Source organism: Dromiciops gliroides, chromosome 2, assembly GCF_019393635.1.
Source record: "Dromiciops gliroides isolate mDroGli1 chromosome 2, mDroGli1.pri, whole genome shotgun sequence".
NCBI lineage: Eukaryota > Metazoa > Chordata > Mammalia > Microbiotheria > Microbiotheriidae > Dromiciops > Dromiciops gliroides.
Genome location: NC_057862.1, coordinates 518,314,766 through 518,331,113, shown reverse-complemented (window position 1 = coordinate 518,331,113; position 16,348 = coordinate 518,314,766). Strand labels below are relative to the sequence as shown.

Genomic DNA, 16,348 nt, shown 5'->3' with positions numbered 1-16,348 from the left:
AAGAGCTCTGAGATAGGAGCCTTGACGCCTCGGATATGGAAGCTCAAGCCGTTAGTCCAATGGGCTTCGGAAAGGCGTCTGTCACACCAGACTCGTCTGGCTTGCCTATTGGCTAGTGTCTTCCTGGTGCGAGCACCGCGGGCCAATGAACACGCGTCATTACACCCGGCGATCTCGGGAGGGGGCGGGACCTCGGGTCTCAGGCACCGGTTGGTGGCGTGGTGATAGGAAGGGTGTGGCTAACGGCTTCGAACCTCCTCCGCCCGCGGTTCCTTTCTCGGGGCTCCGCCCCTTTGACTTCAGTGTATTAGTGGTCTGTCTGTCACGGCGCCGGCGGTAACCAAGGAAGGGAAAGGAAGCCGGCTGCTAGGCTGACTGACTGACTGACTGACTGACTGACTGACTGACTGACTGACTGAAAAAAGAGCCCGCCTGCAGCCCCGACATGGAGTTCGTGGAGCTGCTCGGGCACCCGGAGGAGCTTTACAATCTCCTGCGGTTCAAGATGGGGGGAGCCAGAAAGGTGATGCCCAAATTGGACCAGGTGAGTGGGGCGTCGCCCGAGGCCTCCGCTGGGCCGCTGCCCGGGTCTAATGTGCGCCCTCTCCCCTCCCCCTCTCTTCGTCTCCCCCTCCTCCCCATCCCAGACCAGCCCCTACGTCTGCAGCCCCTTCCCGCTGTCAGGCCCGCCCCCAGCCTGAAACAGGCAACTCCTCCCAAGATGATTATTTTGTACCACTGGCGATGCGGAGGAAGGATGGGGTCTGTGCCGCCTCTCCCCCCTCCCCCCTCCGCCCCTAGCAGCCTAGCATAATGTCTGGGGCATAGCAGGCACTTAATAAATTCTGGTTGTAATGGGTCCCTAGCTTTGGGGTTTGGAGATTATTTGGCTCCAGCTTACCCTCTGCCTCTGCATCCCCCACCCCATTTTACCCAGAGGGGAAATAGTAAGCATTGAAGAGCTGGGAAGGTTTTCAGAAATCATCGTGGGGCTAGAAGTAGAAAGGACCGCAGACTCAAGGTCAGCCACTCATTTTACAGGTGAGGTCACGCAGTTTTAAAGCCAGATCCTGACTTCATATCCTGAACTCTGGCCCAGGGTCACTGTGGTAGAGGCAAAATTAATGACAAAATGAAATTTTGAAAATAAAATTGAAAAAAATGCAAAGCGGAAAAAGCCTTGTAATTGGAGTCAAGACCTGCTTTTCCAATACAGGCTCTCCTGAATATTAACTTTGGGTCACGGTTTCCTTCTCTGCAAAATAAATGGTGTGAGCCAGCTAATTTTTCTTTTTTCTTTTTTACATTTTTTATTTAATAGTATTTTATTTTTTCCAATTAAATGTAAAGATATTTTTAAATTTGTATCCAGTTACTTTCTAAATCTTCCACCTAAGTACTAAGAGTACTAAGCTATTAGGTTCAGGTCTCTTCCCCTAATACACGCTTGTGATAAGAGAATTATCTCCTATGAATTAGTAGAAGAATTGGTTTATATACTAGGGGATTAGTCACTAGCTGTGTGATTTTAGGCAAATCCCTTTCTCTCAGTTTCCCTCATCTTCCCTAAAAATGAAAGGGTAGGTTTGAGGATGTCCAGGACTGGGCATTTAAAAAATTTGATTTTGAAAGGCAAGAGAGTTGTTCTTGGAGCCAGGAGATAATAGCTTAGCTTTAAAGTCTGTCATAGTCAAATGATAACAGGTTATCCAAAAAGGTTTAGCACGGAGGAAGAAACAAAGAAAGACATTTGTCCTTTATGAGTTATCTTCTAGTAGGGGAGATAGAGTTACTTTACCAGAAACAAGGTTGGGTGGTAAAGATTATGATTACTAAATGGATTAAAAGTTAAGGAAATACCAAGCTGGTTTTTATTTGAACCTTCAAAGTTGGGCAGAATTTGGATTGTTGGAGAGGAGGGCAAAGGGCATTCCCTTAAGAGCATGAGAAAAGACATGGAGGTGGGATTGATCATGGCTCGTTTGTGAAAAGCTATGAAGACCACCTGGGTTTGTGAGGAACAGCTCTAGTAAACTAAATAGAACATGAATGGAAGGTGGAAGATTTTGAACTTGATGTATGTGGTAGGCAAAGCAACAAGAAGTTGCCATTCGGGTAGTGATATGATGGAAGTAATTGTTAAATGTTAAGCACTTTTGTTGTGCTATGCAGTGGAATACAAAAGGAAAAGCAAAAAATGATCCTTGTTTTCAAGAAGCTTTTGTGCTAATGGGGAAAAACCCCATAAATAAACCATAACATATAAAAGTAATGCTGAGTAAATAGAAGCTAACCCCAGTGAGCATGGCACTGGCAGTGGGGCACCTCCTAGAAAAAGCAGAGCTTGAGATGAGTCTAAAAGGAAGCCAGTCATCTAAAAGGGGGAGGTTAGTAAGGAGTGCATCCCAAGCACAGTGAACAGACTGTGAAAAGGCACTGAGATAGGGTATGGAATGTTGTGTTCTGGGAATTGCAAGTAGGTCAGTATTATAAAATCAGAAAGTCTAAGGAGGGGAGGAGGATGTAAGGAGATAGTAAAAATAGGGGCCAGGTTATGAAGGTCTTTAAATGCCAAACAAAGGGGTTTATTTTTGACACTGCAGATAGGGCAGCACTGGAGTATATATATATAACATGCACCTAAACTTAAGGAAATTTTCTTTGGTGGTTGAATGGAAAATAAATTGCAATGGGGAGGACAGTTGAGGGCAGGAGATCAATTAGAATTTTATTGCAGTAGTCTAATAAAAGGCTTGAACCATGGTGCCTGCTTTGTAAGTAAAGAAAAGAGGAGATAGCAGAGAAGAGGTGTGAAATAGAAACAACATTTGATAACAGATTGAATAAGTGGACTAACTGAGAGAGGAGCTAGAGTTTACATAGAGGTTGTAAATGGGTGACTGTAAGGATGGTGTTCCTTTCAATAGTAATAGGACAGTTCAGAAAAAGGTTAGGGCTTGGGAGAAAAGATAATGAGTTCTGTTTTGGACATGTAGAATTTGAGATGCGATTTGAGAGTTGGGAGTTAATGATATTGAGGTGTTTAAAGCCATAAAAATGGGTGCTTGTCAAGGAATCCTTGAGAAATGCTTACCTCTGAAGAGCAGTGCTTCAGAGAGGAAAAGTGCAAAATAAGCGCTATTACTGAGGAAAGTTGTTGCTGATGGGGACTTTTACCAAAATACATATCCTCTACTTAGTTTATGATCCTTAAAATACTTTTCCCTTATATAGGGTGAACAAAGAGTCAGGTGACTCAGGTTGCAGTGTTGAGTGACTAGAAGGATGTTGGTACCCTCAACAGAAATTGAGAATTTAGAAAAAAGAATAGGGGGAGATAATGAGTTAAGTTTTCCACATGTTGAGTTTGAGATGCTAATGGGACATCCAATTTAAAATGTTCAGTAGGCAGTTAGTGATGTGGGACTGGAACTCAGCAGAGAGACTAGGGCTGGATATATAAATCTGAAAGTAATCTGCATAGAAATAATAACAACTAATTTGAACTGACGATGCTACCAGAGTAGAGAGAAAAGGGCCTAGAACAGAGCTTTGGGGATAAATCCATATTGCTTTCTAAGTCTGGATGACTTAGATGGCTTCCATTAGATGACCTGTTAAAAACCTACACTAAAAAAACCCAGATTTTATTGAGTTGCTTTTATTACAAAAGGGTCCTTTTCTCCAAAAGAATTTGCTGCAGGGGTCCATTAAATAGTAACCACAGTTAAGCTGCTCTTTACTTTTATCCACATTGATGGATCATCAGTGTGGCTAACTCCTTCCCACTTGTGCTTCTAGTCTGTCTTATCCTTTGTGGTTCTTGTCCATGGCCTCCATTTATCCAAGTCACTGGAGGCTTTCTGATAAGTGTTCAAGTAGAACTAGCAGCTCTGGTGCGAAGGCTTGCTGAACTCTTTTCAAGGCTGCTCATCTACCTTTGTTGTCTACCTAGCACTCAGCTCTCACCTGTGGCTCCAAGAAGCTGTATAATGTGGCCTTACCTCAGTAAACAGTCTTGGCAGACAGACTAAATTAGGTTGAGGATAACCAAGGAGCCTCAAACTGGTTAGTGGGTTATAGGGATGTCAGCCCCAAGCATGTGCAGACTTCCCCTGGTGGAATGAGCAGATGAGAACAATTTGTTCCAATGGCTATGAAGGCTGCTGAAGCAGGCACTTTGGAGTCCTTAGAGTTTGGTCAGGCATCAAAGATGTCGAAGTCATTCACTGCATCCTCAGTCATCACTAGTCATCTTGACTTTGGACTTGCCACTGCTTTAATGATTCTGGAAGAGAGAGTGAGGCTGATAACTGCAACTCTGTCTCACTTTAATCCATTTCTTGAATGACTCAAGACATCAACCTATGATGCCATTGGTCCCCTTTCGAAAATGAAGGACAGACAACAGTATTCTGAAGATGGAACATCGTCTCTCCATCTCTGTCACTACATGACCAGATCTACCACCTCCTTTTCTAGTCATAAAGTTGTGGTGAAGTCTTTTGTTCCACTTCTTTGATGCTCTCTGTAGCCATTTGGATGATCTTACAGTGTTGATTATTTAGACCTCTTGGTGGTTCTTAATTTGCAGTTCATCACTGGGGAGGTTACTGGAATGAGAAAGATAAGTTTTGGTGGCAATGAGCCACATACTATCATATTATAAGCATCATACTGTCCTTGAGAACAAAGCATCTTTTTCCAAATGCAGTCCAGCCTGTTTTCTTCTTATTCAATTCTGGGCATATCTCATTGTCCATCTACAATGCCTATCCAAAGGTAAATTTACTGTTGGTTTTCTATACAATTGGATCTCATTATATGGGCAATGTCCATTTCTTTTCCACTTCATTTTTTTCTATGTGGATTGCCAAGCCAATTCGTTGGATAGCTGTGGATCTCATTGAAGAATCCCTATAATGTTTTAGTGCATTTGATACACTATTGTCTACAAAGAGGAGCATGTCATCTCTACTGGATTTAAAATATTCTCTTCATACAAAATTTTTAGAAATACATTCTGTGTGCTATCTACATTTTTAAGCAGTGAGAAATCTTGTCTGTGTATACAGCCTTTGGTCCCCCATCTTTCTACATTGAAGGTATAGATCTGTCTCATTATAATAATAGCGCCTACCTCATAGAGTTGTGAGGATCAAATTAGATAACATGTTAAGTGCTTTATAAACATTAAGACACTATGTAAGTTCTAGCTGCTATCATCATCTTCATCATTTGTTCTCAAGGACCTACTTCAGTTTTTGCATTTACTCAATCTTAACTTCCTTTTAGTGATATTTATGTTATTGTAGCCATTCCTTATGTTGGTCAGGTTTTTTTGGTTCTCATTTTGTTTTTCACCATTTCATAAAGATTTTTCCATGTTTCTCAGAATTTCTCATATTTGTTATTTCTTGCTGTTCAAACATATTCGATTATATTCATATACCTTCGTTTTTATCAATTATTCCTAAGGCAATGGGCACTCTTGTTTAGTTTTTTTTTTATTCCCTCGAAAAGTGTTTCTATGACTATTTTGACTTATAAATTACTTTTCTTTTTGTCTTTCAACTCCTTCCTTGGGATATATGCTCAACAGTGAGATCACTGGCTCAAAGGATAGGAAGGGTTTAGTGACTTTTATCATCTCAAATTCTTTTCCAGAAGGGTTAGACCAAAGCTTCTTAAACTGTGGGTCATGACCCCCAAATGGGGTCATGTAACTGAATGTAGGGGTTGCAAAAAATTTGGCAGTAAAATGTTTGATTTGTATACCTATTTTATATACCTATGTACTTGGGGTTGCATAAAAATTTCTCTGGTGAAAAGGGGTGACGAGTGGGAAAAGTTTAAGAAGCCTTGGGTTAGATGTCTTTACAATTCCACCAACACTTCCTTAATATGCCTGTTTTGCTGTGGTTGTCTCCAAGGTTTGCCATTTTACATTTTTGTCAGCTTTGCTAATCCAGTGTATATCAAATGGAATCCTAGAGTTGCTTTAATTTGTACTTCTCTAATTATTTGTAATTTGGAGCATTTTTATTTGTTTATTGTTAACTTGGTTTTCTTCCTTTGAAAACTACCTGTTCTTATCCTTGGACCATTTATCAGTTAGGGAATATTTCATATTGTTAGACATTTGAATAAGGTTCCCTATACATTTTGGAAATAAGACTTATCAGAGGAATTTGCTACCGATTTCTTTTCTAATATTAGCCTTATTGGTTTTGTTTTCTTATCCAGCCCTAACTTCTCTTCTGACCTCTGCTCTTGCATATCTCAACTGTTTAAGACATCTTGAACTAGATGTCCCATAGATAACTTAAACTCACCATGTGTCCAAAATTGAACTCTTATCTTTCGTCCTATACCTTCTCTTCTTTGTAACTTTGTAATTAGAGGGTACCATCACCTCCCTAGTCATCCAGGCTGAAAACCTAGGTGTAATCCTTGATTTCCCACTGTCTTTCACTTTCCATATCCAGTGTGTTACCAAGAAATTTATATTCTTTATGCTTTCATCTCCCCTCTGACATTGCCACCATCCTAGTTCAGGTCCTCATCATCTCACATCTGGACTGTTGAAGTAGCTTTCTGTTGGTCTCCCTGCCTCGATTCTCTTCCTACTACTCCAGTCCATCCTTCACTCAGCTGCCAAAGTAATCTTCCTCAAGACTATATCACTGGAGTGACTATATCACTCTCTTTTCTCCCTCCTACTCAGTAAATTCTCTGTCACCTCCAGGATCAATGATAAAATCTCCCATTTCTTCACTCCTGCTGTTATACTCTATAGTCCAGTTACATTGACCCCCTTTGCTTGCTGTTCCTCTTATAAGACACTACATATTCACTCCAGTATTCCCCTCTCTCCACATTCCTGGAATTCTCTCCCTCCTCATCTCCTAACCTTCCTGGTTTCTCTGACTTTCCTCAAGTTTCAACTAAAATCCTACCTTTTGCAAAAGTTCTTTCCTGATCCCCCTTAATGATAGTAGTACCTTTCCTTTGTGGATTATCTACAAGTTATCCTGTCTATATCTTGTTTGTACATAGTAATTTGTAATCTCTAACATTAGACTATGATCTCCTTGCAAGCAGGGACTATTTTTTTTCCTTTCTTTGTAATCCCAACCCCTTAGCACAATGCCAAACACATAGTAACTACTTAATAAATGTTTATTGACTATAAAAATGTTTTAAATTTTACACAATCAGAATTTTCCATTTTATTTTATGTGATCTTCACTGTCAGTTGCATAATCATGACCTCTTCCTTTCTCCACAGATCCAAAAGATAATTTCTTCCTTGCTACTCCATTTTATTTATGACATGGTCTTTTATATCTGTCATGCATCCATTTGGAGTTTATCTTGTTATATGGTGTGAAACTAATTTTTCCCAGACTGCTACCCAATTTTTCCCAGCAGCTTTTGTCAGACTGAGTCTTTCCTCTAGCAACTAAGGTTTTTAGGTTTATTAAACACTATGCTACTCATTGTTTGCTTCTGTATATCATGTACCTCTTTTGTTCCACTAATCAGTCTTTTGTTTTTTTTAATAATAAATATTGGGGGCAGCTAGGTGGTGCAGTGGATAAAGTGCTGGCCCTGGATTCAGGAGGACCTGAGTTCAAATCCAGCCTCAGACATTTGACATTAACTAGCTGTGTGACCCTGGGCAAGTCACTTAACCCTCATTGCCCCGAAAACAAAAAACAAAAACAGAATAATAAATATTTTTATTTATAGTTTTGGGTTCCAATTTTTATCCCTCTTTCCCTCCCTCCCCCTCCCCTCCCTGAGGCGACAATCAAATATGGGTTATACATGTTCTATCTTTTCTTGATTAGTCCCAAATTGCTTTGATGCTTTGTACTACACTTTGCTACTCATGTAGCCCTTTCTTCCCACTTTTTTTTTTCCACAATTACCCTTGACATTCTTGACCTTTTATTCCTCCATATGAATTTCATCATTATTTTTTCTAGTTATATAAAATACTCCTTTGGTAGCTTGACTACTGTAGCACTGAATAAATAAATTTAGGTAGCATTGTCATTTGTATTATATTTGGTTTGCCATAACTGTGAAAAATTAATGTTTTTTTCAATTATTTAGGTCTGTCGTTATTTCTGCATCTTTATTTCTGCAAAGAACGTTTTGTAGTTGCATTCATATAGTTCCTGAGTAAATCTTGGTAGATAACATTCCCAAATAATTTATAGTTTATGTTAATTTGTCAGCATTATTTTAATCAGTGTTTTCAAATCATGTCATCCATGGTCTTTTTTTTTTCTTTTTTTGGGGGGGCAGTGAGGGTTAAGTGACTTGCCCAGGGTCACACAACTAGTAAGTGTTAAGTGTCTGAGGCCAGATTTGAACCCAGGTACTCCTGACTCCAAGGTCAGTGCTTTACCTACTGTGCTACCTTAGCTGCCCCCATGGTCTTTTTATAAAACACTGTAGACAAGATGAAATCCATCTCCATGTAGTTGAAGGAATAATGGATTTGAAGTCTTGACTTGGGTTCGAACTCTAATTTAGCCATTTACCACCTGTGTGATCTTGGGCAAGTTGCATAGCCTTTCTGGGTCTCAGTTTCTTTTATCTCTAAAATAAGACCATCTCTAAAGTCCCATTTGTCTCTTAATTCCTATTATCCTGCTGAAAATAAGGGGGAAAAGATAGGGGTAAAAGAAACATAGCCAAAGAAATAAATTCTGTCCCTAGTTCTGGAGATGCAAGATAGAATATAGTATGAGGAAAAGTACAGCCTTCTGTAAGAAAATGGCTTTGAAATATTCATGTTCTGACTGAATCCAAGTGACTATAATTAGAAATGGGTCAATTTACTATTAAAATAAAAATGAAAGCTAGTGGGTTAATGTAATTTGTTTATAGGAAAGTGTTATTAAGCTGATTTTTTAAATGAAACAAATTGATTTCATTAACATTCCTACTGTCTCTATTAATTTTTCTTTGCTCCTTTGATATAAGGTGGAAATAGTTGATTCCTGGATTTTAAAAATATCTTAAGACTAAAGTACTTTATGTGTGTATATGTGTAGTACATATGTGCATACATATATACATGTATATATTTACATACCTCAGTCTTAATTTTTGCTAGGAAAACATTTTGTTTGAGTAGTTTAAGTAAGCTGGTTTGAAATGCTCATCAGATTTCTCCCCCTCTCCCCCTTCCCCAATTATATTTGCATCAGAAACATTGGTTAACAAATATTTTTTCCTTTGTACAATTTGCCCTTATTCTTTTGTTTTCATTGTTTAGTCGTGTCCTACTCTTAGTGGCACCATTTAGGGTTTTCTTGGCAAAGACACTGGAGTGGTTTGCAATTTCCTTCTCCAGATTATTTTGCAGATGAGAAAACTGAGGCAAACAGAGTTAAATGACTTGTCCAGGATCACACAGCTAGTAGGTGTCTGAGGCCAGATCTTAACTAAGGAAGATAAATCTTCCTGACTTTGGGCCTGGCACTCTGTTTATCCACTGTGCCACCTAGCTGCCTCGTATTTCTTGTTTAGGAAGGGTAAATAGTCTAGTGAGCTACAATTCATCTAAAAGACCAGCCCACATTATAGTCAAAAAGGGAAGGAAGCCAGGTACTGTAACAGGAATATCCAGCTTTCCAGTAAGTTCAAGTCTTATTTTGTAGGGAGTAGTAATTGTAGTACCTGGGCTTAAGGAAATGGTAATATTGACATTTTAATTATTCAATAAGTACTGAAGTTTTTGAGAATAACACATGGTGTTTTGTTTTGTTTTTTATATGAGAATAACAACAAGGTCCACCATAGAATTAACACTTGTTTTGGAGTTGTGAGACCTGGATTCAAATTTGTGACCCTCAGCAAAAAGTCCCTCACTCATTCTGGTTCTCAGTTTCTTCTTGGGTAAAGGAGGTTGGACTAGATAACTATCCATAAGGAACCATCCAGCTCTTTAAATCTGTGAATCTCTAATAAGGAGGTAGTAGTGCTAAAGTTCAAAGTTAAGAGAACTAGAAGTGGTAGGTCTTTCAGTGGGTTTTAAGGGGTTAAAGAAGTGGGCACTTGTTATTCCATGTGTGGGGGCGGAGCATGGAGTGGAAGTGGGTGTCCCAGGGCCCTTTGGCTGTTTATCTGGTTGAAACTGGGGAGTACATGTTTGTTTTGGGACTGGGAGGTCAATACCTCCCTACTTCTAGTCTGTTGATCTTCCCCCTCAGGCCATGGAAGGGAACTGTGGGCTGCCTCGGCATTGAACCCCGCCTCCCATGGCTGCTGCCTGCTGCACCAAGGCTGGGGCCTTTTTCAAGCTCACTCTGGGGCTGACTCCTGCAGCGGCACCCAGGGCTTCTGGGATAGGGGTTGGGAACTCCCAGCGCTGTTGTGTGTTTGCTTTCTTCCCCTGTACTACTAGGGATTGGTGCAGAGGGGAAGGAGTGTGTTACTGGCCCGCTACCATTTCTCGCTTACCCCAGCCCCGTGCCTCCTCAACTTCTACTTCCACCTCGACCTGCCTTCTCTGTCCACAGGACACTCTCAGCGATGGCCTGAAAACTTGTTACAAGTACTTGAACGAGACCAGTCGCAGCTTTGCAGCAGTTATCCAGGCACTCGATAGCGAGCTGCGGTGAGTACTATCAGCTACTGTGTACTCCTTGGAAGGAAAACCTCCTTCATGGGGTAGTTGACTCATCTGATTTATGTAAGATGGAACTGAGGTTGTTTGTTAAGAGTTGACTTGAAGGCAGCCTAGTATTCCTTCTTATCTTCAACATGTCTTGTCTAGATTGTTTTTCAACCCATATAAAAGTGTTCAAAGTTGTGCCCGACATTTAATGAAGTTTGAAAAGGGGACTGGCATATTTCACTTTTAGGGGACAGTGACAGTTTTATTCCTGCAGGTTTTGTTAATGAATTTTTTTGAGCAATGCCTCTGTGTACATGCTGGATGTTTAAACTAAGATCCCATTCTCTGTGTCTTGTTTTCTTGACTGCAAAGTATTTGTAATGTTTTCTATGCCAGCCCCCTATATATTGCTTTTTAGTTAAATATAACTAATTCTGTGGGAATAGTGGTGATGAGTTGTTAATCTGTTACCATTAATATGTATGAATAAGGAAAACTAATAGAGGTGCAGTTAATTGTAAAGAAAACTTTAGGTGGACAGTTGGATTTTCACATGGTGATCAATCACAGGACATTTTTTTGCATGTAAAAGTGGAGGCTGTAAGCCAGGAAGCACTCATGACCTTGACTATCTGACATCTCAAGTTTATTTATCTTTTGTTCAGTTTGAAACCTTTCTCTGTAATCTGATTCTTAATATATAAAATGTGCGGAGTGGTAAACCAAACACAACTCATGAAGAAGGAAGTTTACTGTTGAAGGAGGACTTAACTGCTTTTTTTTTGGAGGTGGGGGGTGGGTGGGGTCTTTTAATGAATTGTATTTGAGTATGTTTCTTCAATATTAACACATATGTTTGAAAATTATATCAGATTACTTCCTTTTTAAGTAAATTCAATTTGGCAGACATTTGTCAAATGGAGTGCGATGTATAGAGCACTCTGTCTACACTGAGGCTGCAAAAAGAAAGAGAAAACAGCTACTGTATTGAAGGAGTTTACATTCTAAATTAATATTTTGGTTAACTGAAAGTTGTTCATACCTACCATAACACAGATTGCCGGTTTTTCAAAACTGAATATTAGTGTATCCTTGATTCAGAAGGCACTTCAAGAATCAATACCTCATTCTCTACTTGAACTAATGCAATAGTCTCCTAAAAGATATTTCCACTAATATAATTTTTCCTTTCCAACCATTTCTTTATACATCTACAAGACTACTTTGCTTTTGCATAGATTTAGTTTTTTCATTCATTTGCTCAAAACCTCCCTATCAACTACGGAGTAAAATGTTTACTCCTTTGTCAGGCATTCATAACCCTTTGAATCTGGCCTCTTCCTACTTTTACAGACATTTCTTTTCTCTTGCTCCTCTTTTAAATTTTTAGTGGATATATTTTGTTTTAACCTCACCCTCATTACTATACTATCCCATCTCCTCCCCAGAGAGGAATCTCATAACAAAGAATAAAAAAGAGAGGTGGGTAGCAGTTTGCTAAAACCAGAGCATCAATTTAATCTGAAAATATTTGCAAGGTTCCACCCCCACCCCCATGATGTCCACCTCTGCAAAAAAGACACATGTCCATTTTCCTGTCTCTTTGTAAACATGCTTGGTGATTATAAAAAACAACCATTGAACGTTTTTGTTGTTGTTCTTTCCATTTACATTGTTTAGTCATTTTAAATTTGGTTTCCTGGTTCTGTTTATTTCACTTTGTGTTAGTTAATACAAGTTCAACCATGTTTTCCACATTCTTCATAGTCAGCCTTATTTCATAATACTCTGCTCTAATCTTCTCTATATTTCAGTCAAACTGCTGGACTATTCTACTCCTCTTCTAGACAGTCAATACTTCCCCATCATGATAACCTCCATTTGCCCTGGTTTTTATTCTTTTTCTTTCTTTTCTTTTTTTGGGGGGTGGGTGGGTGAAGCAGTTGGGGTTAAGTGACTTGCCCAGGGTCACACAACTAGTAAGTGCCAAGTGTCTGAGGCCAGATTTGAACTCTGGTCCTCCTGACTCCAGGGCCAGTGCTCTATCCACTGTGCCACCTAGCTGCCCCCTTAGTTCTTATACTTGAAATGTTCTCTCTTCCTCTATCTTGGAAATTCTTCCCCTTCATTGAAAGCCCAAAAGAAAAGGTGTGGGGGAGAGATGTATAACAAGTTCAGGAACAAAAGCAAACTGCTGGTAAATCCCCTTGTCATAAAGCAGCCGCGCCCAAGAGTGATCCTTCTACTGGAGAGGTAAAGAAACCTCATCACTACATGCTGGGTACTGTGCCTTTCTTTGAAATTAGGCATTATCAGAAGCCACTTAATTTAAGATTAATAAAATTCCCATCCAGTGTTTGGTGCACGAAATTGTTTGGGACTTCAAAACAAATCTGTGCTTCCAGAGTGTAGCAGGCAAACGAAGCTTATATGGCTAGCCTGTTTCAGGATACCTGCCTGTGTGCTTTCCAAACCAAGTGTCCCAGTCATGCCAAAAGAGCATGCTGCAGATGTGGGAAATGTGCTTAAGCACATTCTCAAAACAGAAGAGAAAACAAAACCAAAAAAACCCTCTTTATGTTATTGGTAGTTTTGAATATTAGATAAGTTTCTCCATGGAGTAAAAAAGCATCTAAGCATATGAGTGTGAATGGGGAAAATAGCAGATAGAAATCAAGTATTGGTAAAGTTTTTTTCCATTTATGTGCAAATTTTGAATATAAATGCAAGAACATAAAGCACGAATACAGTCTAAAATGTTTCCATGAAAAATTTCAACAATTCAACTTTATATAACAATTATAAACAAACCTGTTAAATTTTTCTGGACAATGCCTGCATTTGGATTTTTAAAAATAGGTAAATTTCTTATTGGTGGCAACCGAATGATGTTTATAACGTTTTTATCATACTATAGATTCCATCCACTCACTATTTTTCTGAGTTGTTTTACATGATGTCTGACCTCTGTGCTGTTCCTGTAAGTTTGCTATTAAAGTATGCTATACTACAAAAAAGAAAGTTGGAAAGAAAGAAAGAAAGCCCAATTCATATGCTTCCTCCTCCATAAAACCTTTTTAGATTTTCCCAATTGGTAATAACGTTTATTCCCTCATACTTTATGTGGCACTTGGCACCTTTATAAACTTATGGTGTCTTTTTCATATAGGGTTTTTTTTTCTGTATGATTTCTCCCTACTAGTCTATAAGTGTCTTAAAGACGGGACTGTCTGATCAAAGTCCTGTCCCTACCCCAGGCCCTTAATAATGGTTATTGAGTTGAATTTGTGTAGTGTTTTTACTTTACATACATTATTTCATTCACACCTCATAGTCACTATGGAAAGGAGGTAGAGTAAGTATTATTTTCCCCACTTTACAAACTAAAGCTTGGAGAGAGGTTAAGCAATTTGCTCAAGATAGGTAGTCAATAGTGGTATCAGATCTCAAACCTATACCTTCTGGGCACTCTAGTCCAGTATTCTTTCTGCTATATCATGTATAGGTATAGGACATAATATAGAATCTGTACTGAACCTCTGAAAATAACTTACAGAGGGTAGCATGGTATGGTAGGAAGAATAATTAGTTTGGAATTGGGAAGGACCTGGTTTGAAATCTTGGCTTTGGCATTTGGTAACAGTATAACCCTGGCTAAGTAATTTTAATACTTTCTTCTCCCAACTTCAGTTTATTAATCTGGAAAATGGAAATAATTAAAGTTAAGCTAAACCAAAAAGACAAATCAGCTGTGACCTGTGATAGTATATGCACACTCAGTACCTGTAGCCCTTGCCTTTCTACCAGAAGAAGAGAAACATGCAATTCATCATAAATTTTCCAAGTCTGAGATTGTTCATTTGAGCTCAGCTTCCTTTTAGTGTTATATATGTTAAGATTTTATTGTATGTGTGTGTATATACACTTTTTTTGCTCTTAAGTAATTTTATAAAAGTCTTATAACTTACCTGAATTCTTCATAGCCTTCCTTTCTCGACGGTGCACTATCATTCCATTTCACTCATATACCGCTCTTCAGCTGTTTCCCAGTCTTTGGGCACCCACATTGTTTCTAGTCTTTTACTACCACAAAAAATGCTGAATGAATATTTGGTATGTATAAAACTTTTCTTTCTGTCTTTAATTGCCTTGAGGTATATGGCCGGTAGCAGAATCACTGGGTCAGAGGTAATGAAAGCAGCTGGGGGTTGCAGTGGACAGAATTCTGGGCTTGGAGTCAAGAAGACTTCAGATCCACCCTCAGATATTTATTATCTGTGTAATACTGGGCAAATCTCTTAACCTGTATTTGCTTTAGTTTCCTCAGCCATAAACTGGGGATAATAATAGGACTTGCCTCGCAGCATTGTTGTGAGGATTAAATGAGATATTTGTAAAGCACATAGCACAGAACTGGGCACATAATAAGTGCTATGTATTAGCTATTAGCTATTATTAAATGAAGTTAGTCACTACTTTAGCATAATTTCACAATATTTTCCAGAAGGATTGGAACAATTTGAAGCTTTACAACAAAAATATGAGTGTGTCTATATATCTTCTACTCCAACGCCAATAATTTGTCTTTCATTATCTTTGCCTACAGGTACTGAGTGTGCATATATATATATATAAGGAGAAATCTCAGAATTGTTTCATTTGCTTTCTTCCCCCTCCCCTCAGATTTTTATTGTTATTTTTCATTTTTATATTGTCCTTATTTCTTCATTGTTTTCCTTTTCCTACCTCCCTCCAGAGAGCTATCTCTTAAAACAAAGAATTATTTTTAAAAAGAGGAAAAAAATCAGTCAACACAGATTTTTTTTTTTTTTAGTGAGGCAATTGGGGTTAAGTGACTTGCCCAGGGTCACACAGCTAGTAAGTGTTAAGTGTCTGAGGCCGGATTTGAACTCAGGTACTCCTGACTCCAGGGCCGGTGCTCTATCCACTGCGCCAGCTAGCTGCCCCGCAGTCAACACAGATTTTTTAAAAAAATATGATATATGCAAAGGCCATACCGGTAGACAACCCACTTCTTCAAAGGAATGAGCAGAAGTATTTTCCAACATGTCATCTTTGGGTCCAGCCTTATTCTTTAATAATCATACATCATTTATCTTCAAATTTGGTGTTTTTTTTGTTTTTTTGTGGTGGTGTTTTTTTCCCCATTTGCTTGGTTGTCATTGTGGTAGTGATTGTGCATATTGTTTTCTTGGCTCTGCTTACTTCACTTTGCATTATTAGTTCATGTAAGTCTTTTCCATGCTGCTAGGTATTCATCATGCTCATTCTTGTCATTTCTTTTTTTAAAATAATAAACTTTTTTTTATTTATAGTTTTGGGCTCCAGTTTTTATCCCTCTTTCCCTCCCTCTCCTTAACCCCCTTCCCTGAGGTGGCAAACAATCAGATATGGGTTATACATGTATGGTTATGTCAAATATTACCATATTTGTCATTTTGTACAAGCAAACTTGATTAAAAGGAAAAAAATGAAAGAAAGTGGAAAAACAGCATGCTTCAGTCTGTTCTATCAATATCAGTTCTTTCTTTGGAGGTGGATAGTATGTTTCATCAGTAGTCCTTTGGGATTGTCTTGGATCATTGTATTGTTGAGAAGAGTCAAGTCATTTACAGTTCTTCATCAAAACAATATTGTTGTTTCTATGTATGATGTTCTCTTGGTTCTGCTCACTTCACAATTTGT

General features: G+C 38.8%; 1 protein-coding gene across 2 annotated transcripts in view; it reads left to right on the top strand.

Annotated features, from left to right (window-relative positions):
* The first annotated feature begins 287 nt into the window (after window positions 1-287).
* FDFT1 (farnesyl-diphosphate farnesyltransferase 1) overlaps window positions 288-16,348 on the top strand; it is a 45,580-nt gene continuing 29,519 nt past the window's right edge. The window contains exons 1-2 of one of the 2 annotated variants that reach the window (XM_043984999.1): window positions 288-544; window positions 10,545-10,642. In XM_043984999.1, coding sequence (XP_043840934.1) covers window positions 446-544; window positions 10,545-10,642 — 197 coding nt within the window. In that variant the 5' untranslated portion in view covers window positions 288-445. Of the gene's footprint in view, window positions 545-10,143; window positions 10,643-16,348 lie in introns of those variants that run through there. The other variant, XM_043984998.1, reaches the window with a different exon arrangement.